This window comes from Engystomops pustulosus, chromosome 3 (assembly GCF_040894005.1).
Source record: "Engystomops pustulosus chromosome 3, aEngPut4.maternal, whole genome shotgun sequence".
In the NCBI taxonomy this organism is placed as follows: Eukaryota; Metazoa; Chordata; class Amphibia; order Anura; family Leptodactylidae; genus Engystomops; species Engystomops pustulosus.
Window position 1 is genome coordinate 131,702,809 of NC_092413.1, and position 25,704 is coordinate 131,728,512.

At 39.9% G+C, this 25,704-nt stretch overlaps 1 protein-coding gene across 3 annotated transcripts; it reads left to right on the forward strand.

Annotated features, from left to right (window-relative positions):
* Positions 1-278: 278 nt before the first annotated feature.
* Positions 279-24,289, forward strand: ASRGL1 (asparaginase and isoaspartyl peptidase 1). Of its 3 annotated transcripts, none has more exons than XM_072142165.1 (7): positions 279-431; positions 5,676-5,867; positions 8,141-8,283; positions 15,627-15,781; positions 17,680-17,798; positions 20,221-20,331; positions 21,079-24,289. In XM_072142165.1, the coding sequence occupies exons 2-7, from the start codon at positions 5,681-5,683 to the stop codon at positions 21,297-21,299; spliced, it is 936 nt and encodes a 311-aa protein (XP_071998266.1). In that variant the 5' UTR covers positions 279-431; positions 5,676-5,680; the 3' UTR covers positions 21,300-24,289. The 3 variants fall into 3 exon arrangements, with proteins under 3 accessions (XP_071998266.1, XP_071998267.1, XP_071998268.1); XM_072142166.1 differs by lacking the exon at positions 279-431 and adding an exon at positions 454-605; XM_072142167.1 differs by lacking the exon at positions 279-431 and adding an exon at positions 643-664.
* The last annotated feature ends 1,415 nt before the right edge of the window (positions 24,290-25,704 follow it).

Sequence of the window (25,704 nt, forward strand, 5' to 3'; positions counted from 1 at the left end):
CGCTATGTTAACCCATGCATTTGTAAATGCAATATTGACAATAATGTAATAAGGCAAATCTCCTCTTCTCAGCTGTTGTGATGCATTTTAAAACGCATGTGTCACTGCTATGTGTGAATGCACCCTCGTTGTGCTTGGTAAATGACCCCTCGCTGCACCAATGTGACTGAGGTAAATAGAGGAATCATCTTATCCACACAAACTTCGCACCAATCCCCGCCCCTCATATGCTGATTGACTGTCAACTACTGGATATACAGTAGCGGGATTCATGGAAAAGCTGCCCGTCAGCGGCAGATGAGTTATCCAATGAAAGCCGCCTACACCCAGTACTTGTCAGTGAGAGCCTGCGAGGGCGGGGCCTATCGTGAGAAGACCTGTAGGAGAGATGCGTCTGGATCCCAGGCTGTATGAGTGATTGTAAGCGCAGGGTGAGTAGTGCTGACGCCCAGCTCCTATACAGCTGCACAGAGCGGAGTACGAGGCTCCCGGCAGCTGCTCATGCCTGGCATACAGGGGGCGGGGCCTGCACTTTGTACAGCCCCGGGGCAGCTCCGTACATACGTGGAGCCTGCTGTCAGCTGCTGGGAGCTGAGCGGTGACAGGTGAGCCGGTGCCCCAGTGCACGCTGCTTCTAACATGTAGGACAGTGTAATTCTCCCAGGTAGTGCTCTAGTGTTGTGTGGACGAAGAAACATGGTGGCTATGAATAGCGTGTAATCTCTTCGTATTGTTGTAATGTTATTGCTCTGAAATCTTTTCTGTAAAGAGATTTGGAATATGATGGCTGTATATAAATATTTACTATTGTTATTATGGTGTTGTGGATGGACACATGGTCTACACGTGTAGGTATATTCAGTGCAGCCTATGGACATGGAAGGTTCTGGAGAATAAAGCCCATTACAGGACACTGGTGGGGAAGCTGGACCTGCTGTCAGGCTGCACCATGTTCTGGCACCCAGCTGACCTTAATAATCCACCCCCTGTGCCTTCTATTGGGCTGGAACTGCTAACTTGTCAGTAGAGGGCCCAATTATTGGACTAATGGGACAGATCTCTCTGTAAAGGTGGGGACTAGAAGTAATATTCCAAGTGCACCATAACCTGTAAAGTGACAGCTATTCACAATTGTAGAGAGATGCAGTTGGTAGTGGTGATGAAAGGTCCTATTCTAACGGGTTTTTCAAAGAATCTGTAAAATCCCAAAAGGGCTACAGCCGGGTGAAGTTAGTATACTTACCAACAACCCTCTTCTTCCCGGTCACAAGTTCCTGGGGGCATTTCATCCACCTCTGCCATGGTGGACCACTTCTGTTTACCAGGGGATGTTGCTTCCTTTATTGTCCCCCCTGTCTAAGGAGGCCACTCATTGGATGAAGGGAACCATGTGACCCCGCAGAACTTCTGGTGCAAGAAACATTAATCTTGGAGTGATGCTGGAAGTCTAAATTCTAATTCTAAAGACTTGTTTTATCTGGGGTCAGAAGTTGAAGAAAGTGCTTACTTGGCTTCAAAGTATATTACTTTGTTAATGATTAGTTTTGCATTGTTATTCAATTGAAACACAGGTATGACATGTTAAGGAAATGTTACTCAGATCTACCACTTTAAAAAGTTACTCCTTCACACATAATAACATATAATGCTGTCAAATGTGTTTGGAGCAGGCTAACTAGCCATAAAGGGCTTCTGTATTGTGAAGTGGAAACCTGCAATCTGTGCTGGCACCTAAACAGCTGGTGGGGTATTGGCATCAGCCAGCATGATGCTGCCACATAATATTAAAAAGAAACAAATTAAGAAGGTAAAATATATAAAAATATAAAATGAAAAAAAACAACCTTTACTGTATCCTGAAAATACCTAATCTATCAATATAATTATCCCATGAGATAACTACTGTAATGGAACTTTTAACCATTTTTGACACCAATAAAAATTTTAAATTAAAAAAAAAAATGATGAAAACGGCCATACATCTCTCAAAATGGTATTAAAGGGGCTTACTGAGCCTTAAAAGAAAATCAAGCCTGGGGTGTTTTAAAAACAATAAAAAACGTTCTACTTCTCTTTGGTGGTGCCTGTTTGTTTACAGATGCCGAAGCTCCCTTCCTGACTACTTCTGCTTGCCTAATACACAATTCAGTTGATGCTGTATCAGGTTCAAGGCAGTTGTCGGATGCAGACACCTGCTTCTATAAACAGACACTGCATAGACGCCAAGGTAAGTACAGTACAGATTTTTTATTTGTTTTTATAACTGCACTCCCCTGCCTGATATAAAGGCCCAGAGAATCCCTTCATTCCCTATGTGTCCATACACGTATACTATAGTGGTGCAGTAGGGTCTGTATGGAGAGGGCTCACGGGCTGATCTCTCTGAATACAGGGTTGGTGTCAGCTGTATTATACACCTGACTCCTTGTAAGAAAAAAAAAACTGCCGAACTACAGACAAATTCATTTATAGCACATGCACCCATGGTCAATGCGATTTAAACCATCTGAAATGCGTTGGCCATGGGTACATGTCACTGTGGAATAAAGGAATTTATGTCTGTAGTTCGGCTGGATCGGGGATTTTTTTTCTTACAAGAAGCCAAGTATACCCTTTAGAGAGGTTTACTGCCACGGTAAGTGCTGGCACTGATTGCGGAATTTAAAGGGATATTCCCATTTCAGCAAAGTAGTGTTATTGTATGTATTCTAAAAAGTTATCCAATTTTCCAATCTACTTTCCGTATCAATTCCTCACGGATTTCTAGATCTGATCTCTGCTTGCTGTCATTCTATAGAAAGCTTATATCTTTACTTCCAGTGGGTAGAAATCTGACCATGGTCACACAGATGCGCGGCTCGTTAGTATCAGAGTAAGCACAGCTGTGTGATAAAACGAGCACCTGTGTTACCATGGTCAGATTTCTGTCCACTGGAAACAGAAGCTTTGTATAGAATGACAGCAAGCAGAGATCTAGAAAACTGTAAGGAATTGATACAGAAAGTAGATTGGAAAATTGTATACATTTTTATAATACATACAATAACATTAACTTACTGTAATGGGAAAACACCTTTAACCGGTTAAGGATCGACCGCAGCACCTGGCGGCGTTGCCGGAGGTTGCCGCCTTCTTTAATGGCCAATCGGTTTCTCTGGGACATCATCGCAGGGCACTAATCAGTTGCCATGGCAACCTACAGTCTCGTAGAGACTCGTAGACCTGCCATGGATACTGACTTGTAATAGCCTGCTGATGGCAGGCTATTAGAGATCAGTAATAAAAAATACTACTAGAGATGTCTGAATTAGTGAAAATTTGATGCAACCCGGTTTGCCGAATTTTCCGAGAAAATTCGATTAGAAATAAATGAAACATAACTATACATCACATGCCGGGTGCATGGAGAAGGCTCACTGTAGTATGGCAGTATATGATAGGATCGGTCAGACAATCTAGGGTTAAAGTGCCCAAGGGAGTCTGAACAATAATAAAAATAAAACAGTTTAAAAAAAAATTATATTAAAGAAAACCTAAAAATTCTAATCACCCCCCTTTCTCTAGAACTGATATAAAAATAAATAGTAAAAATCATATACCCATTAGGTATCGCCGCATCCAAAAATGCCAGATTTATAATAATATAATTACGTTTTTTCACTGCATTTAACCCCGTAACGGAAAATAGCGCCCAAAGTCGAAAATTGCACTTTTTTGTCATTTTGAAAAATATAAAATTCAATAAAAACTGATTAAAAGGTTGTACAGACTTTAAAATGATAGCAATGAAAACGTCGTTAAGTCACAAAAAATTACACCACCCACAGCTCCGTACACCAAAGTCTAAAAAGTTATTAGTGCCAGAAGATGGCAAAAAAAAAAATTTGTGCAGGAGGTTTTAATTTTTGTAAATGTTTGAAAACATTATAAAACCTATACAAATTTGGTATCCCTGCCAAAGTTATTTTGCTAATAAAGGGGGTAAAAAAAAATTAAGTTTGAAATTCGTTCCCATTCTGAGGTCTGTGCGACATTTTGATCATTTTTTATTTCCTTTTTTATGTGATGTAAAAGTCGCATTTCGGACGTTTGGGCGCCATTACCCGCCTCGGAGGTCACCTCCGGTCGTAACCGTTTTTATATTTTGATAGATCGGGCATTTTGGGATGCGGCGATACCTAATATGTTTGATTTTTACTGTTTATTATGTTTTATATCAGTTCAAGGGAAAGGGGGGTGATTTGAATTTTTAATATTTTATTAATTTCTTTTATTTTTTAAACTTTTTTTTTCTTTTTTTTCCCCACTATTTCTTAGACCATCTAGGGTACATTAACCCTAGATGGTCAGAGCCTTCTTCATACACTCCTTATACCTCTGCGCCGTAGCTCTACATGATGATGTGATGTCACACAGGTCTGTTGACACAATAAAAGAATACAGGAAGTTCATGGGTTACGTACAAGATGGGCTATTTTTTATTATTATTATTATTATTTTTTTTTTTTTTTAAGGTGAAGGACACAGAATGAGATAAATCATCCTGATTAGTAGTAATCCCTGCATTAGGACAATCTGTCTCCTCCTGCTGATCGCGGTGACATTGCTTGTGGATCGCCATCAGGATACCGGCAGTTACATTCTTGCCTCATATTCCCAGCAGGGAGAGCTCTTCTTGCCAATTAGTTTAACCTCTTAACTCAAGCATAATTGCGATAGCTAAGGAGAGAGACAGAGGGAAATGGGTTCCCTATGGCCCCACGCAACATGAACGCTTGATGCCAGGTCTTCAGATGAAGACCTCCGTGTTTGCCATGTATGGTGGACTATTAAGCCACAGATACAATACATTGCAGTACTGAAGTATTACAATATATTGTTTGAGGGATCAAAGTATCGCCAATGTGAGTCCCCTAGTGAGACAGTAAAAAAAAAATGAATAGATAAAAAAACACCATATATATCACCCGTTTCCCTATATATAATTATATCAAAATTTGAGAGCTTCACCAAAGGTCACAATGGGCAGAGAGGGTCATCTGTAAGCCGTATGTCCTTAAAGGAAAACTACCATCAGATGTCTACCTATTAAGGTAGATCTCGTGATAGGATTTTAGTAACCTATATTTTTTTTTCTAGCTAATATTCTAATAATTGGCAGAGGTTACAGGGCATGGGGTAGCCTCTCCAGGCAATAGCTCCTGTTTCAGGGTGGGAACACTGATGCGTGTGTGCTCTGAAGCCGTAGCTACTGTGCATGCGCAGAACTCCGAAGGAGCCGGACCACTACCATAGTGTGAGGGTGTGCACCAAGTACACACAGGAAGGATTGTGTAGGCTGCTGTGGTGGGGAGTCTCCTTTGCTCCCACTGCCTGGAGAGGTTACTCCATGCCCTAGTACCCTCTGCTGATGATAAGCATATTAGATAAAGTGTTGTTTAGTTTAGAAAGTATTTTGGGATTCTGGATTAGCATTTTACTAGCCACCTACCAGCAGAACTACCTTAATAGGTAGATTTTGGAAGGTAGGTTTCCTTTAAGTCAGGGACTGCCTGTACAGTTGGCCTGGACAATCAAATAAAATTGTCTGATGTGTAACAAAATAAGGTGAAATGAATACAGCATGGAGGAATTTTAAAACCCACATTGTAAAGTATTTTTAATTTTATTTGCAGTAATTATGAAGCCAGTTATTGTGGTTCATGGTGGCGCTGGAGCGATTGTGAAGGAATATGAAGAAGGATATCGTTCTGGTGTAAAGCAAGCAGCTCTACAAGGTTATAATATATTGAGAGAAGGAGGAGATGCAGTAACCGCTGTAGAACAAGCAGTGGTGGTACTTGAAGATGATCCACTCTTCAACGCAGGTGAAACTTCAGTATCTCTTGCTCAGACCAATTATGTTGTGGCAAAAGTATAATTACCCGTAGGATAACTTGTAGGTTGTCCAACCATGATCTATTGCATTATGAATGTTGGGCTTCTTGGATTTTCCCCTAATGTCTACTGCCCAATAAATCATTGTTTCATGAAATTTGTTTTCATGTTTGCATGGAATCTATGATGGCAGGTTCAGGGTCTGGTCATGGAAATGCATTAGTGATAGTGATTGTGAATTAATTCCTTAATACCAATTACTAGGGAGTAGTGAGAATAATTTTCAGCTTTTATCTGTCATAAAGCTTACTCCAGTCTGTCTGCTCCAGAATGGGACCACCCACCTTACAGTTGAGGGCCTAATTGGCCATGGTTCCATAGTAATTTCAGTACCATGTATGCTTTTAAGGCTCTCCACTGTGAAATGATTGGTCTTTCACTGGGACAGACAGCCTGTCACAGTCCTTCTGGCAGGAGAAGAGAAAATTCTGACTACGCCAGAATCAATGGAGGACCACCTTTTAAAAGAAGTAGAAGACTTTGAGTCTTGAGCCACTGTAAACCTGTCACCACATTTTCATATAAACAGCCAGTGACAGGTTCCTATGGAGCCCTATTAACTAACCCCCATCCCTGCTTTTAGCTAAAAATTGTTTTGCTTACATCCACATAAATCACCTTTTATCTTATGTTATCGGAGGGGGCGTGTCCTGCTCCACCGACCCTCTCCTGCACCCTATGCATCTGACCACATGAAGTCGCAGTAGCCTCCATGGCCTTCTCCTCCATCTTTCATTGGGGTTGTTGTGTTTTCATGTGATTACTTACATGGTGTACAGTTTTCTATTGTTAGAAGGCTAAAGGACCTGCAATTATGTCACTCTGGTCAAATAACATGAATGTAACACAAGGCACTGTGCAAAAAAAATAAAAATTGGCACAATATTTCCTATAAGTAACTAGCGCTTTATATGTCTGTAATTGAATATTAGCAGACCGTCCCCAAGTACAAGGAGGCAGAGCAGTGATTTGAAGAGACACAGAGCTGTCAGTCAAAATAATGGGGTGTGGTTTACTGGCAGTCTGGGGGAGAAGAAATGATAGAGCCAGCAGACTTGAGTCAGGAAAGCTAATTTGCGTATCAGAAAATCGACTTAGTAAGGTACAGTGCCTCACTGTCAGCTAATTTTCGGTGATATGGGGAGGACTTGTAACCCTTTATAAGCAGTCACTGTTAGTCAGGGTGGTAAAATTTTAGTGACCGGTCTTCATTAAAAGGCATCTACCAAAAGTATGAAGGCTCCATAGATGTTAATGGAGCCTGGAGCCCCTCTGGTACATTTGCATACAGGCTTTCATCCTGGTGGTATATGTCCTTTAAGCTAAATAATTCTATCATATCCTTTTTTCCTGCTTCAAACCCTCGATGGAGTTGGCAAAAATGTGAACTTTCTAGTATAACAGGTGAAGCCCTTGCTGATGCGATGGATATGGTTTCCCAATTTGGTGAAGAGACTCTGCCTCTTGATCAATAAGAGATATGGAAAGAGCCCAGTGAAGAATTTCAGTATGAATGAGGGGACTCGTTTATAATCTCATACAGGTCAAATAGTTTAATGGCACTGTACGTTACTCTTTTGACATCTTGATACATTAAAGGGGTTGTCCACTTTAAGCAAATAATTGATATTGTTTGTGTAATGAAAGGTTACAGTTTTCCAATATACTTTCTGTATATATATTGGTAAATCAGTCATGTGATGGATCCACAGGTGCAGGTTTTTATCAAACGGCTCTGATTACTCTGTGATCAGAACAGCTTGCGCACCTACATGTTCACCTACATTCACATGTCCAGGGATAGATCCATTGGAAGTAAACATAGAAGTTTCCTTTAGCAGGCCAACAAGCAGAGATCTAGAAAACTGTAAGGAATTGATACAGAAAGTATATTAGAAAATGTTATATTTTTTTTTCCAGCACAATGATGGGCACTAACAGCAGTTTGTATTGGGATCTATTTCTGTTTTGGAATAATACCTTTTAGAAACACTATCTTCCAAAATGTCTGAATACTATAAAGAAAAATATCATAATATAAAAAATTGTCATTTTATGATTTTATTCCTGCCATAGTTACACACAAACTGTTTCATATGGTTTATAGATCTTGAGATGAGTGAAGATGTAGGCTTGTTTTCTTTCCCTCAATGAACATATAATTTAGCCTTTTGTGAGTTAACGTTACAATTTATTTCCTTAGGCCATGGGTCTGTTCTGAATGAAGAGGGAGAAGTTGAGATGGATGCTATTATCATGGATGGCAAGGATTTAACCTCAGGAGCTGTTTCTGCTGTCAAATGCATTGCTAACCCAATAAAACTTGCACGTCTTGTAATGGAAAAGGTATTTCAGTTTAGATATCTATGGGGGATGTGCAGTCTATCTGCTGTGCATGCCAATCTCCAAATAATCACCACTACAATAAAACCTCATCAAGCTCCTGTGTCTAGAATAATAAGCATAGCGGCAAATAAATACAGTGATGTTACCCATAGCAACCAGGCGTTCCTTCGCTACACAGGAGTCAATCTTATCTATGAGTACAAAAACAAAGCTTTATTTACTAAAATATGTTTTACATGTTAAAGGAAATCTACCATCAAAATTAATGTATTATAAACCAGGGGCACTTTACTCATAGATCCAGGAAATTTTACTGTGGTAATCTTCATAGATTTGTTAACCATGACCTCCTTCCTCCTAAAATGAACTTTTAAAATTCAGCCCCTAGCCTTTCTGGTATATTTATCTATAGTTTACCTATCTATTTTTCTGAGAGGTTACTGGGGCGTAGAGTAGCCTGTACACCCCCGTAGCCTCTGCTATCGCTACCGCCTCTGCACTGAAACCGGAGCTACTGTGCATGTGCAGAGCTCTGGCAATGTAGAGGTAGGCAGGGAAAGCAGAGGCTACTGGGGCGTGGAGCAGCCTTTGCTTACGCTCAAAGGAGAGGCTACCAAATGCCCCAGTAGCCTCTTCAAAAAATTTGTATATTGGCTAGATAAACTCTAGATTACGTTAGACATTATTATAAAGTTACGCAAGCATAGTTTAGGTTATTAAAGGTAACCTATCATCAGATCTATCTTAATAGGATTGGCAGGATTCCTTAAAGCTTTTTCCATTTTTTTTTTCCTATAGTAATATTTTTGTTGCTCCTTCCCTCTGAGTGTATATCTTTAACCCCTTAAGGACGCAGGGTATTTTCGCTAATTTCTCGCTCTCCATCTTCAAAAATCCATAACTTTTCCATTTTTCCGTGTATAGAGCTGTGTGAGGGCTTATTTTGTGCGTAACAAATTTTACTTTCCCATGATGTTATTTATTATTCCATGCCATGTAGTGGGAAGCCAGAAAAAAAATTCCAAATGTGGAAAAATTGAAAAAAACTGCATGTGCGTCATGTTCTTGTGGGCTCAGTTTTTACGACTTTCACTCTGCGCTCCAAATAACACCTCTACTTTATTCTTTGGTTCGGTGCGATCGCGGTGATACCAAATTTATACAGGTTTTATTGCGTTTTAATACATTTTAAAAAATTAAACAAATGTGTACAAAAAAGAAAAAATAAAATTTGCCATCTTCTGACGCGAATAACTTTTTCAGAATTTGGCGAATGGAGCTGTGTGAGGGGTCATTTTTTGCGAAATGAGCCGACGTTCTCATTGCCACCGTTTTGAGGACTGTGCAACATTTTGATCATTTTTTATTACATTTTGTATGTCATCTAAAAAGGTGTAAAAGTCACGTTTTGGACATTTGGGCGCCATTTGCCGTTCCGGAGGTCACCGCCGTCAATAACCGTTTTTATATTTTGATAGATCGGGCATTTTGGGACGCGGCGATACCTAATGTGTCTGTGATTTTTACTATTTATTATATTTTATATCAGTTCTAGGGAAAGGGGGGTGATTTGAACTTTTAATATTTTATTTTTTTTTTTTTTTACATTTTTTAAACTTTTTTTTCTTTTTTTCCGGCAATCGGAGGTAAGATGGCAGCGCCCATGCGCCGCCAAATTTAAAGTGCCGCCGCCAACTTTGCCGGCGGCAAAGAAAAGGTTAACACCCGCGATCGGTGCAAGCACCGACCGCGGGTGATAGCGATGGGTCTTTGCTGCGATATGCAGCAAAGCCCATCTCTGTATGAAGAAGGCTCAGCCCGTGAGCCTTCTTCATACAACCTTCACAGGTCCATGGCGGATATATCCGTCACGGAGCGTGAAGGGGTTAATATACTGTATATCTTAATTCTATGAAGCTAGTAAGAGAGGTTCTGCTAAATACAGCTCTTCCTAACAGATATATTGGGTACAGAGAAGAGTGGAATAGAATACATACACAGGTTATTCAGTTGAAAATGTATAGCAACGGGACAAAGGTATTGGGCCTCTTGCACACAAACGCATTTTCCTCTTGTGAACAAGCTGTGGTATTTGTGGTAAGCTCACATCCTCATGTCTTTCCATATTTGAATTCAGAAAGATTTTTTTATTTTTTACTGTGGTACAATTGCTTTATGGATGTTTATGGCATCCTTTTAATCAAAGCTGTAGAATTATAGGTTGGACCTTTTATTGATAATATTGTTATTCGCCTGATCTATTCCCGAATTAAAGGGGGCAGAACCTGTAAGAGGAGAAAGAAATCATGGAAACTGTAGTCCTTAACATGTACTGTATCTGTACAGTGCAATAATGGAAGGTAAATTAAATAACTGCCTTACGTGTACATAACGAAGAATGAGCGATTCCTTTAACCCCTTAGCGCTCTGTGGTAGATATATCCACCACGGAGCTGGTGCCGGCTCGGCTCTGGATCTGAGCCGCACCGGCATCTGGAAACACTGGGTGCCAGCTGTAACTAATTGTCTGCACCCCAGTGTAACACCCGCGATCGGAGTGGGCTCTGATCGTGGGCGTGTAACCCGTTAAACGTGCCTCTGGGGGGGTCTTTCCCCCACGTTCGCCCCCCCCCTGAACCGTTTTCGGGGGGCGCCGATCGCTGCTATGGAAGTGCTGGGGTCCGGTCTGGTCCCCAGCACTGCCTGCAGGCATTGCCAGTAAGATGGCGTCTGTGACATCATCTTACTGGCACAGTGCCAGCCTATGCCAGTGCATAGGGCATAGGCTGACACTGATAATACCCTGCAATACATGAGTATTGCAGAGTATTATCATGAACAAGCAATCAGACGATTGCTTGTTCATGTCCCATGGTGGAAAAGTGAAAAAGTAAAAAAAAAATGTTATTCAATAAAAAATAAAGTAATAAATCAATAAAAATGACCATAAACCCCATAACATATAAAGAGACATGTAACCCCAAAGAAAGTCTAAATCATAACAAACCCCACATATATAGTATCACCGCGTCCGTAACAACCCGTAGAATAAAAGTAAATCATTATTGAACCCATACGATGAACGCCGTTAAAAAAAAAAAAAACTGTTGAAAACCCACCAAAAATTATCATTTTTACCTGTTCAATCTTACAAAAAATGCAATAAAAAGTGATAAAAAACCATATGTACTCAGACATGATACTGGTGCAAAGTACAACATGTCCCGCATAAAACAAGCCATCAACCAGCTCCGTAGCCAAAAAAGTAAAAATGTTATGCCACTTGGAAGACGGCAATACATAAATGATAGATTTTTTTTCCCCACATTACGGTTTTATTTGACAAATTTAGTAAAATGTAAGAAAATATATTCAGGTCTGGTATCCCCGTAATCGTATCGACCCATAGAATAAAGATAACATGATTATTAGACTAAAAAAAAAAAAAAGTAAAAAAATCCAGTACAGAATTGATGCTTTTCTACTCCTGCCATCAAAAACGAGTTCCTAAATTTTCAACAATAGATGATACCAACCCCAAAATGGCAACACTGGAAAAAGCATCTCATCCAGCAAAAAAAAAATGCCGTCACATGGCCCAAATAACTAAAAAGAGAAAATTTTATTGCTTACAAAAGGAGGCAACGAGAAAACTAAAATCCTGGCAGCTGCAGGGCGCTCCTTCCCTTCTGCTCCTCGCTGTGCACCCATAAAACAAGTAACGTCCACATGTGGGGGGTCTCTGTACTCGGGAGAAACTGCTGAACAAATTGTATGGTGGGTTTTCTATTTTAATCTTTTGGAAATGTGTAAATTTTGGGGCTAAATGAACGTATAACCGGCACCAATTGACCATTCTAAATTTCACCTCCATTTTGATTGAATTACTATGAAGATCTCAAGGGGTTAACGATCTTCCTAAAAGCTGTGTCTGATAGTTTGAGGGGTGCAGATTTGAAAATGGGTTGATTATATAAGGGGTTTTGATGCTAAATATGTAAAATTTCATTCAAAACAGTATTTATCCGCAAAAGAGTAAATTCTGAAATACGGAAAATCGCTACTCGATTTGTAAGCCGCGCGACATCAAAATAAATTATCCAGACATTTAACAATGATGAAAATGTAAAGTAGACAAATGGGAAATGTTATTCAGCAACTTATTTAGGTGGTAAATCTATCTGCCTGAAAATGTAATGATTTCAAAGTTCAAAAATAGTGAAATTTTTCGAAAAATTTATCATTTTTTCTTTTTTTGGAAAATAAACGCAGAACTTATCAGCCAACATTTTACCACTAAAATGAAGTACAACATGTGGGGAAAAACAATCTCAGAATCGCTTTGATAAGTGAGTTCAAAAGTTATTACCATATAAAGCGACGCAAGTCAAAATTCAAAAAATGGGGCTGAGCCTTGAGCTATAAAATGGCTGTATTCTTAAGGGGTTAAGAAATATACTTCAAACCACATATTAAATATCAAAGATATTTTTACTATTGGCCCCAGGTGGTATAGAAATTATAAAGAACTAATACTTTCCTTAGTCCTTGCCTCTGATCTGAGGCTCAATCAAAATATGAAGGTTGTTGTGAGAGTGATCTTCAAGTAACTTCAACGCTGAGCCTTTTTATTCCAACAGAGGCCATCAGTGATGGGAGATGCCATGCTGATCTATAGGCAAGGACCAAGGTAAGTTAGCCCTACATCATATGGGGCCAATAGTAAATGTTTCATCCTGGAAACCCCTTTAAGACCAGTGTACTTCCATAGACTCGGATTGTGACTGTTTTACAGTTACCAGGAGATACTGGCAGTTTCCATGGGGAATATACTGAACAAAAATATTGATGCTAGAAGCATTAGCCTAATTTACAGACTGCAGTTTAACTCTTCATCAAGCTCATTTGGTAACCATCAGTGTTCCCTGTGCCAGTTTTGGCAAATTTTGTGTGAACAAAGCTTGTGCTACGCTTCTAATACAGCAGTTTCTTTATCCATAGTTAGAGGACCTTTTATTCTAATATCAACTCCAACATTTTTTTATACTTGGGCTGGATTCACACGACCGGTGCCCGCCGTACCGTAGCACGGCAGGCACACGACAGCACGCGGGGAGAGGAGGAGGGGGAGAGCGCTGCTCACCCCCGCCCCTCTCCATAGGGATACATGGTGCACGGAGCCGTATGTCCTATTTTTTCACGGGGTAAGGGGCGGAACAGTGCCGCACGTGTAGGGTGCCGCGCGCCCATAGCAGTCTATGGGGGACGTATATCAGCCGTATATACGTCGGCCTTGCGGTCGTGTGAATGCAGCCTTAAATAGGCGATGCTCTTCTGACACTGGTGGAGTTGGAATTTTCCCATTAGTCCTCAATATTCCTAAGCAATCAATGTCATTGTTTTTGAATCTTTGTATCAGATGGTTTTTGGCTCTGGTCTAGGATCACCCATCTGACATTAGAGAACCTAGTTAGAATATTCATTTGTTTCAGAAGCAAACATGCTAACTAGGTTCTCTAAGGTCAGGTGGGTGGTGCTGGGATGGAACCATCAAGAATGGTTGGGGCTAGTGAGAATTTCTATTCTGGATGCTGCTGCTATGTCTATCACGAACTACAGCACAAAGTATAATAACAAATTGTTACTGTATTTGTGCAAAAGTTCTATAATCCCTAAATGTTGCACTGCAAATAGTACACATTTATTCACTAGACTATTGTCGTCTTTCCTTTCCATTGCTGATTAAAAGTAATCAGGAGCAGGTACCTTTCACGACCCGTGATGTAATCGCACGTCACGGGTTGGCTGCAGGTGCATGGAGAGGGCTGAGCCCTCTCCATAGCCGGTAAGTCTTTGCTGCATCTCAGTAAAGACTTACCGGTAACACCCGTGATCGGTGCTAGAAAAGCTTGTTGGGGATCATCGCTCCGCATGACGTCATCGGGGAGCGGCGATCCGTTGCCATGACGGCCTTGGGTCTTCAGGAGATCCGAGGCGGTCTCGTTTCAATCCATTGATTGCAATGTGCAATTTGAAAAGTGATCAAAAGGTCATACCTTACTAAAAATGGTAGCATTGAAAACTTCATCGAAATTTGCAAAAAAAAGATACCATCCACAGCTACGTACACCGATGTATGAAAAAGTTATTAGCGCCAGAATATGGCAAAATAATTTTCTACACGAGTTTTTAATTTTTGTAAATGTATGAAAACCTTATAAAACCTATACAAATTTGGTATCCCCGTGATCGCACCGACCCAAAGAATAAAGAAGATATGTCATTTGCGGCGTACAGTGAAAGCCGAAAATGTCAAGCCCACAAGCGTGTTTTCACCAATTTCACAGCATTTTTCATTTTTATTTCCCCACGTCCCAGTACATGGCATGGAAGAATAAATACCATCACTATGAAGTGCAATTTGTTACGCAGAAAGTTGTAGATTTTTGATTGCGGGGAGTGAAAAATAAAAATACAAAAAAAGGCGAGGTCCTTAAAGGGTTACGAAACTAGGTTTTAAATGTGAAACAACATTTTGTTATTGAGTTTGCATTCTTGACCACATGTTACATTTGTTATACATGGGTTTTAACCAAAGTAAAGAAAAAAATTATTCTCATAATGCAGCAACTGTGTTTGTAATGTGGCTAGCAAAAGATTTAGAAAGCAATGGCAAAAAACCCCAATGTGAAAATATTGGTTTCTATTTTTACGAATTGGGTCATAATTGAGGTACACGATAAACATTGTACTGGTGGTCCCCTACTTAAGGACACTCAACTTGGAGACGACCCCTAGTTAAAGACAGACCCCTCTGCCCACTTTGACCTCTAGTGAAGCTCTCTGAATGTAGCCCCAGACTGCAATGATCAGCTGTAAGGTGTCTGTAATTAAGCTTTATTGATGATCTTTGGTCCAATTACAGCAAAAAAATGTGAAACTCCAATTGTCACTGGGGCAAAAAATTTTTTGTCTACAATGATAAAATGTACAGTTTTGACTTGCATACATATTCAACTTAAGAACAAACCTATGGAACCAATCTTGTATGTAATCCGGGGACTGCCTGTATTTGGAAGATCTGCAGGTTCTTTGGCCTTTTTCATGTTTCTATAGATGCTTTTTTGCAAACTCTAGGTAGACTTGCATGTGTCCTTCACTAAAGAGGTTTTTTTTTCCTGGCCACTTTGCCCCCGCCCCCCGTGCACCACAGTCTTTGCTTGTGTGTGTGTGTGTGTGTGTGTGTTTTTTTTTTTTTTTTCTTATGGTAAAAAAAAATGCAAAGGAAAGCTAAACATATACTTAAAAAATAGTTTGCCTTGTATTTATTTTGTTCCTTTCAGACAGACCATATGCTTCTGACTTGTAAAGGTGCATCGCTGTTTGCTAAGGCGCAAGGCATTCCGGAAGTTCCCGGTGAACAACTCATCACTGATCGTTCAAGAGAGAGATGGAGGAAAAATCTCAAACCTGGTTCTAATCCAGTGGCATGTCAACTGTGAGTGTAACCTGCCTAACCGAATGTTTTCTAGTTGGGGTTAGCAGGGCATTTTAGGTAAAGTTGTAGGGCATGCAATTTTAAGCCCTTTTGCAATTGGATTTGTTGTCCTAATCTTGCTCCTTTTACTGCTATTCAGCAGCCTTCCCCCTGCTATCAGTGACTCCTCAGATAACCATTGCTAGGCACTTCCCGTCCACACTGGGCTGAATAGGGAGTGAGAATGTACATGTGAGACACACCCTCTCTGCTCTCACCTGATGTGCTGCCAGGAGCCCTAGCTAATGTAGTAACAATCTCTCCCTGTCTCTCCCTAACTACTGTAGTAAATATCTCTCCATGAACACCCTCAGCTTTACCTACACTTGTATATAAACACATACACAGTACCCCCTCTTACCTCACCGCAGCAGGAAATTGTGGACAGAAGAGAGACCAGTGATACACTGTGCCTATGCGAGTCTTCAATCTGTCCCATGTGCTGTGCTGCAGTTTTACATAGACAGATATGAGATGGGTAGATGGATATAGATATATGATTGAGAAGATAGAAGGGGTGATAGATGGAGGGGAGGGTTTAATTACTAGACTCTTTATTTGCACCTCAAAAAAGGAAACCAACACCAAAATGTAGAAGACATAAAATAACACTTTTTAGTAGATCAATTAAAACAAATCCAAAGTAATAACTGAAATTTGATCTGGTATTTACCAGTAAAACCGCATACCCATTCCATACACATTTTTTTTTTGGACACAGCATATATTTGCCAGGAAAGCTCCAATGTACATGTTGAATATGTCCACCAACGTTTACCGGCAAACAAATGCATGCTTCTGGTTTCTGTAATTAGACTTAATTGGATTCAGCAAGAAACTCTGGATTAAAAAGCACAATTTATTATGCTTTTGTAAAAAAAAAAGCTGTCCATACATAGACTGTTGCTTCCAGGGACAGATCATAGGGGTGGTGCGTGCCAAGGGGCTCCCACCTAATGTGGGCCATTCGGGCGGTCTTATGTGTATTTGGGTCCAGGATCCCGGGCTGTATCCTGCAGATGTGCTTAGACTTCAGTCTATGGCAGATTGAGGGGACCATAAGTTCTGCCCGATCGTCGAAGGTATACAAAGATTGGGGCGCCCTGCTGCTGGTGGCGCGGCGTGTGCTGTCACAGCGCCGCAACGTGCGCTGTCGCCATCTTGGTACACCTCCGATATCCACTAACCTGACACCTCGAGGGAAGGCAAGTAGGTATAAAACTTTAAAAACTATATATAGCCTCCCTCTAAATAGCTTTTATTGAGGGTTTATTTAGTTATTATAGGGGTACTGTATATAGTTATAGGGGGGCTGTATACAGTGAGTTCCTGGGGAGCTGTACATAGCGATTGCTGTTCCCTGTCTGGATTACATTCAATGGGGGCCCCCACCAGATTTTGCGCCCAGGGGCCCCCGCCAACCTTTTCAAGGGGTTGGAACTGAACAGGTGGTTGTATCTCATGCATGCAGTATAAGCATACAGTGGGATACAATGCAATGTCCATCGTTGTTGATATATGTCAGAAATCATCTTGACCTATACTAACAATGGAGGATAAAAACATGGTATGAACATAGCCTAGGATAAGATATGTGCCTTCTGAGTTGTATAAGTGGTTAGACTTTCTCCACATAAGAGTGAGAAAAGGGTGACTTGTTGACCTCAAAACTACTACTTCTGGCATCTGTATCCTGAAGATGTGGTTCTCTTTAAATTTGATCATTTTGTGCATATAGACATATAGTAGATGGATAGTTATCAAATGTCTCAATGTTGTCTCAATGTCTCAAATTATAATATGCAGAGTGTGCTCTCTTTATGGTTTGTGCTGACCTAGAATTTTTTTTTTTTTGTTAGAGGTTTGGGAACTGTTGGCGCTGTTGCCATTGACAGTCAAGGTAATGTTGCCTGTGCCACATCTACTGGAGGAATGACAAATAAAATGGTTGGACGTGTTGGTGATACAGCCTGCATAGGTAAAGGAAAACCCACAAGGAACAGTTCTGTTCACATGCTTGGTCTGCCACTGGTTGGGGAGAAGGCCTGGATACCTCCCATCTGGTACCTCCTAAGCTAACATTTTATAGGAATGCTTAACACAATAACTAATAAACTGTACACAGGTTAAATATTTAACTTAACCAATTTCTTGCCTATATAAATTACATTCACTGCTGCGTAGATGAAATACTAAAAATACAGTTTATTAGTCTGGAACTGTAGTGAGATTCATTTGCATACAACTTTGGAGGTGATTATTTATAGGTAAATGTGATCAGCAGAAATTCTGAACTCCCAGCTGCAGTAAATGGAAGTGGTTCCGTGGTACAGTATTGAATAAATTGCATTGTTGTTGCCTCCGTATGGCCTTTATACCTCCCTGTACGCCAAAAAAAGCAGATGAGTGACATATTTACTTAGTGGAGGCAATAGACAGCTATAGGAAGCATATGCAGCATATTGCATCTCTACCCACAGCCACAACGAGTGCATGCGTTGCTCTGCAGGAGGGAGGACCCGGTGATGGCACTGTCCATATTAGGACAGGGACGTCACTGGGGAACACTCTGTTCATAGGCAGCCAATTGACGGCTGCTACTGACGTACACTCCTCCCCCGCATTCGGGGGGAGCGGGGATCCCCGGGCAACGTATCCCACTGTATATGCATCCAGTGAGATACGTCTGTGCCATACGTTGTTAAGGACACGTCAGAATTCTCCTTATGTATCCTTACAACTTATGCCAATTAACATGCTGTGAACTGAGCTTTAAGAAAAAAATTAGTACAAGCTATTTCCTTGGTGCCACACATATTAAATTCACCAATTGTTCCTTGACATCTGGTGGCGACGTGGCGGACCTGAAGCATCATTCCCTCTAGCATCATTTCTGGTCCTGCCTATAAATCCAACTATTTTTGGGCAAAATAAGGGTTTTAATCCAATCCATCCATTTCCCTACACATCCCTTTACATCACCTGTTTCATCTGCTTAACATGCCTCCTCAACCTCTAGGCAAAATTATATTATATCACTGATCTCAGGTGTGTGTTTGCACAACATTTGGAAGAAAAACACCCCATCTCTCACATGAATCTCTTAACTAGAATCTGAGAGGTGCGTAATATGTAATCCTTGATGGCATCCAAAAACAACCAGATCACTTTTTACTAAGGATTGGGAACCGTGCAATGGGAATGAGTCCTACTAGAGATTAATCCCCTGGTCTAGTGGCATGTTAACAATACATTTCCATTTTGTGAACGCATTTTTAACGATCGCATTTTACACTGGATTTTGTAAACTCAAATGTTAATAGTAATGAAATTGGGTAACTCGCCTCTCCTCAGCCGTTGCAATGTGTTTCAAAATGCAACCAAAACGTACCGTGTGACCGCACCCTTATTTTAATTGACGTGGAACCTGCCCCCCCCCCCGTTCTTGTACAGTCTTTGTGTAACCTGTCTTTATTGTCTCTTTTTGGGCAGTAAATTGTCCTTGTAATTATTTTTGGACTGATCTTTGTTTTAGCCTTGCAGTAAGAAAAAGCTGATAGGTTCCCTTTAAATGGGGGAAAAAAACATGGAATGCATCATGGATACAATTTGCTTCTGACAACCAGCTCTATTCATCTTTGGAGTAGTGTAGTTCATTTTTTATACTTTAACAACTATAACATATATGAATCATTTTATAAAGGAAATTATATTCTTTATATTTTATTATTTCCTGAATATAGACACTGTAAAAATGCATACCAACACTTTATATGGGCATCTTTAATTTTAATGAAAATGCATAAAAAAATAAACATTTTTATCACGAAGGTAACATACAACATAAACCAAATATTCAAGTTTATTTTTATTGCCTATTGTTCAGGTTTCATTTTAAGAAATGACCACTAGATGTCAGTGTTGTGTTCTGATTATAGTGGAATGCATTCAAGTTCATGATACTACCTAAGATATGTATGTATGTATGTAAACATTCTAACCGCCTCCCTTTCCCCATAGCAACAAAAATAACTTAAAAAAATGCAAATGAAGAATTCTGATGCCTGACATTATGTACAGCATATAGCAGAAGCTGAAGAAAAATATAAATAAAAATGAACAAATCTTATTTCTCTGTTTGCTTTTCTCTAATACTAAGAAATATTTCTCATTCACTACTGGATCGTATATTTATTAAAGGGAACCTATCACCAGATTATAGACCTTTAAACCTTCCAGCCCCTTTGGGCTTCTGTAGGGTATAAAATGTCCTTTTCTTTTGTGTGCTTCTTTGAGTTAAGGAAACAGACAAAAATATTGATTCTGGAAAAATTCCATATGTACAGCAATTTTTTCGCTTATTTAGCCCTGTCTTGTGATCTTTATTCTGTGACATGTAGGTTCTGGGGGCTATGCCAACAATCATGTTGGTGCCATCTCAACCACGGGGCATGGTGAAAGCATTATGAAAGTGACACTAGCAAGTTTGATTTTACACTATATGGAACAAGGTAAGTCCATATTCTAACTTTTATTGGACAATTTATTAAGTTTATTGTGTTTGGTCATACTATGATGGGATTTCTTTTAGTGATTTATATTTTGTGTGTTTCTTTGTGTACAGTAATGAATAAGCTAAATGTCCTACCGGATAGGCCACCCTGTTCACATTCATTTTGAAAAACCTGCAAACTTTCGTTCACTGGTTTTCACGAGAAACTACACCAGGGTATAAGATATTTCCCCTGCCCCCCTCCATAATGTGGCTTTGATCTCAACAACCTCCGGTGTGATTTCTATCTATATCGGTGTATATTGTATGTCAACTCTAATGCAAATTGTAGCACTTATTCTATTTTGGACATGTTTTACACCTACCTCGTCAGCTGGTTTATGTGAAAGTGACGTGGCTAAGAAAAGTTGTGAAATTATTCTTATTTAAGCTATGCTTCAAAGGAGTTGACTGGAATATTGCCACACCTGCACAATCAGGTCCATAAAGTCCAACCTTAAGTACTATGATTGGGGAAGGTATCAAAACTAATGGTAATTTGCTCATAATAGGGAAACCTTTCCTCTGGCCCCCAAACATGGCAGGAAGAATAGCTCCATGGGTCAATAATACATTGAGAAAATATGTAAAGTATCTACCATAACAAGTTCTACAGTCTTGCTGCTCTTACAGTTTGTTTGTTTGATGGTATGTATAAGATGGCGTTTATCTTCAAAACCTGCAATACTTTTTTTTTCTATTACAGGAATGCCTACAGAAGAAGCAGCAGAAGCAGGTCTAAACTATATGAAAATGCGAGTAGATGGAAGTGGGGGGGTCATACTTGTGAGCAGCAAGGGTGAATGGACAGCAAAGTTCTCCACAAAGCAGATGTCTTGGGCTGCTGTGACAGATGAACAGCTACACTGCGGCATTTATACTGGAGAAAAGGAGGTTGTGTCTGTTCCCACATCTGCAAAACAGTAGCTGCCACTGTCATTAGTGAACATAATCCCACAATGTGACCACTAAGTCATTTGTAATTTATATTATTATTATTATTATTATGATTATGGTGTAAATTACCAGATGGCTTTCCTGACACAATGATTGTATTTAATATCGGAGGACGTAGTAATTAAGTGTGATGATTTTCTCAGATGCACATATCTAACTTGGTCTGCAGATGTGTAGCTCCTACCTACACTGATGTATTGCAGGAAATCCATCATCTGATTAAGTTAAAAGGAAACTGTCAGCACACTGGCCCCTGTAAGCCCACCAACAGTTCCTCCTTATGTATTCTGCACTTCCCCTGGAGGTCCTTCTGTCATATTTCAACATGTCCTCACTCCAAGCATCATGCGTGGCAGCCCTGCCTCCTCATGCCCACGTAATTCTTCTGAAATCCTGAGATCTCACACCCTGCACAACGCATATGTGTGGTAGGCCTTTGAAACTGGCGCAGTATGCACAATGCACAGCTCCGAGATGACAGGCGCACTGCCCATACAAGAGATCTCAGAATTGTAGGGGAAGAATGTGGGCATTATGATGCAGGGCTGGCACGCACAATGCTACTTCTTTGACTGCATGTTACAATATAATAAAAGCAGATTTCTTATGAATGCTCTTGTGGGCTTGGGGGGTAGAGCTAGTGTGCTGACAGGTTCTCTTTAAGGCCTTTTATGGCTCTGAATGTATAGTTCAATAGCAGCAAACATAGGAGAAAAATATATCATGATTAAACTGAATTTATAATGGATTACCTTGACCATGCAAGGCTGTTTGACATTGCTTTCTGCTGATGAAATTCACTAGTACTTTTAGCATAGATGCACACAGGTTAGCAGTGTCCACCAAAGTACACATACAATATGGTTTCATGAATCTGAAGCAGAAAATTAACATGCTGCAAATTTTAAAGCCGACTCATATCCATGTTTCTGTACCATGTGCACAGGTATCTTTTGTAATTGCATTGATCACAATAATCCTGTATTCTGCAGTGGATTTCTGCACACAATGAGGGAGATGTATTAATGTATTGGTCTTTAGACCAGTGCAGAGTAGAAGTAGACCGTTCTCTACTGTGCTACCTATTGTACTCCTCTACCTGGGGAGAAGAAATGAGGTGATTCAGTAATATCAATGATGAAATAAAATGTTTGCAATCTTTATTTGTACAAATATATATTCAGAATGACATACTTTTTTAATTATCAGGATATTTACAGAGTTACAGTAGTGGTATGCAGCAAAAAAGCAGTCCTGCCCGGACATATGAGAAAATGTATAAACGACATTAGTGTGGAGAAGGACTGGTATAAAATAACATGAGGATGAAGGAGCGTGGATACCATACATATACACAGTAATACTCGCACAGCAGAAACTCGTGTCAACTGAGTTACTAAAGGGAGACAATTGAAATGGTGAAAACCAGTCCTTACCAAGTATAAGTTGTAGTAAATTCAAATGTCCGGGGATGACTGCCGCCCGATGCGGTTTCGGCTCGTATTGAGCCTTCGTTCTCTACTGTGCCAGATTAATAATTGTGTCTGCTGGATGATTAATCTGGTGCAGTCTATTAGTTTTTTTTTCCAGACAAGTTGGAAAACTGATTAAAACTGGTCTACAACCCTCAATAAATGTGGCGCACTGTGTTTCAGATGGAAATTACTCCAGTATTCTGACATAGACAGATTAATCAATCTCCCCCGATTTATTGAAAAGCTGCTTTAATTGCTCCCCTTATGCAAGGATCCAGATATTTCCTTCCTTACTCTTGCTTTTGAGTTGCTCCAACAAACTAATTCTTCTGTGTGTGTGGTGTATATAACACACTGGACCTCGAATTTCTTGTTTTAATGGACATGTTGAGTTCAGTTCAATTCTTCTAGGTTCTGTCTAGTAAATCCCACATGGAGCAACTTTGTTCAAACAAACTCACTCAATCAGCTAGGGGCTTTAAACTGACTGAAGCTAAACTAACCCACATATCTTTGTAAACTACTATTGTACAGCAGTACAGTTATCGGAGATCTGTTTAGTTAGTGTGGGTTAGTTTAGCTGACCCTTTTAACTTTTCTCTAAACCCAATATATGCGAAGATCTATTGGTGTAAGTAGCCAAAAAATATGAAAAAATAAATACGTATACATGTAAAAGATGCTTTGCTGGATGACCTCTGTCAAGTACCTGTCTCCCATAGGTTCTTTAAAAAAAAAAAAAAAGTGATGTGCATAATGTATATTTTAAAAAGTAAAGAACAAAAAGACAAACAGCACAATGCTAACATCTACCACCAGGATGAAAGACTGTATGCAAAGGAGCAAGGCTCAGTTAACAGCTATGGAGCCTAGAGCCACCAAGGCTTATTTGTATAGTGTTTAAAGCCTTTAAAAAAAAGAGTGGGTCCTGCAACAGGGGGCAAACACCAGTATCTTAGTGTGCTCAGTTTACAATTTTTGATCCTGGTGGTAGACTTTCTTTCAAAAGTATATAATAAATGTGTAGAGCTCTATTGGTTATAACTTAATGCCATTCAAGAATTGTTCAGGGAGACAAGTTGACTATCTTACAGATGTATATTCCCTTATCAGGTCAGATTCGGCCTAATTAGCTATATTGTGCATAGGGGCCTTTCTGCACTGACGCTCTAATTATTACTGTTTGCTTTTATGATAACTCAATTTCAGCTGGTTTGTGAGGCATTAGAAATAAAACCTGGTTAATGATCAGACTTGCAGGGTAATTATGTGCGTGCATGTTGTTGCCAAGGATTTTCTACTCTATTGGTATCATGTTGTTCTGCTGTTTGCCCAGAACAGCCTTGAGGCGTCCCCCTTTTTAGCCTGGTTTAGTTATTTGCCTTATCCATGCTTAAGGTTTTTAACAGTTCCTATGTTCTTCTACAATAAGTCATGAGAGTTTGTTAAGTTTACTTTTCAATAAAGCAATATGGTTATTCTAAATACCTGACTTTTGTTATTTTTGCTCACCGTATCTATTTATACTGTATAACAATGATGGAATTACTATCTATTATACCATATAGAAAGCAATATGTGCATAGGTATGGCAAATTTAAGCATGTGTTTTTTTTTTTTACTTTTATCATTTTCAAAAAGTATTGCAACCAATAAGTATGGGATGGGAAGGTTTAATTGAGATGGAATCATGTGTGGTCATAGGCTGCTGAATATTCTTCTTTATTTTGAGGCAAAAGATGGTGTCCACACATTGTCCATTGTGCCCTGGCCTGGTCAAGACTGCATTCTCTTCTCAGCAACTGAAATGTACTCTATATATGCAATTGCCAATTTGTTTTTGTTCTTTAATATAGAAGGTGAACCCTATGGTGAGAGTTTTTAAATCCCCCAGTGAACTCCTTTCTGTCCCTCAAATTGTCTTAACCTTTCTTTTTAGTTCACAAGCACGCGCAAGTGTCATATTAACACCTTCACGTAAAATTTTGGTCTCCAGCAACTACTAAATTTTTGATGTTTTGGTAAATTTCATAATATTACTTCTGCCTAAGACAATGGGTTAGATTTAATTACCCAGTCCTGTAGCCATCCTGCGGTGTGTTGTCCGACGAGGATTCACCTGCTTCTTCCAGGTGCATGAGAGTGCATGATCTTGCAACACAATTACGTTTTTAAATTCCGTGGTTTGTCCAATGGCCACACCCCCTCATTTCTGTTGCGTGCAAGTCGGCGCCAATGCAATGAAATCTAATCGCGTGTGACAAAATCCCAGGACATTTCAGCCCAAAACGTAAATCGTTGGGAAACCCGGCAAAAATGCGTCTGATGGACCCTTAGTAAATGAGCCCCAATGTTTTATCCCTTGATTTAGAAAATTAAAGGACGGGAAACATTTTAGGACTTGTTATGGATGTCACATTTGGGTTCCAATGATAACTGTGAAAACATTGCAATCATTATAGAACAGCAGAGCTCTCCAACTACTAGGGCAGGGTAATTTAGTCTGTGGCCTTAGGAGGTGCATGAGGCAGGGGTGGCTGCTGACTGAAGGTGTGGAGATATTGAGGCATGTTGCTGGTGCTCATTCTCACACGTCCAACTGTCCATAGAACCAGTACAGATGTAAAATGTGGTGATCAATGAGAGGTGTTGGGAGCAGAAGTGTATCAACCTGACACCCCCACCTCCATCCTCTCTCTGCTCCCATTCTAGTTCTCAGGAAAAGTAACATTTACTTTACTGGTCCCTGGGGTAAGAAAATTTCTGAACCGCTGTCTCACAGAATGAACCTTGCTAGGGTCATTGATGCATTTTCTGTTTGTCAGTGGATACTTTTTGTTTCCAGGTTATGCATGGAATAATATATTTAATAAATCTATGGCAGAAAACATTTGTTTCCA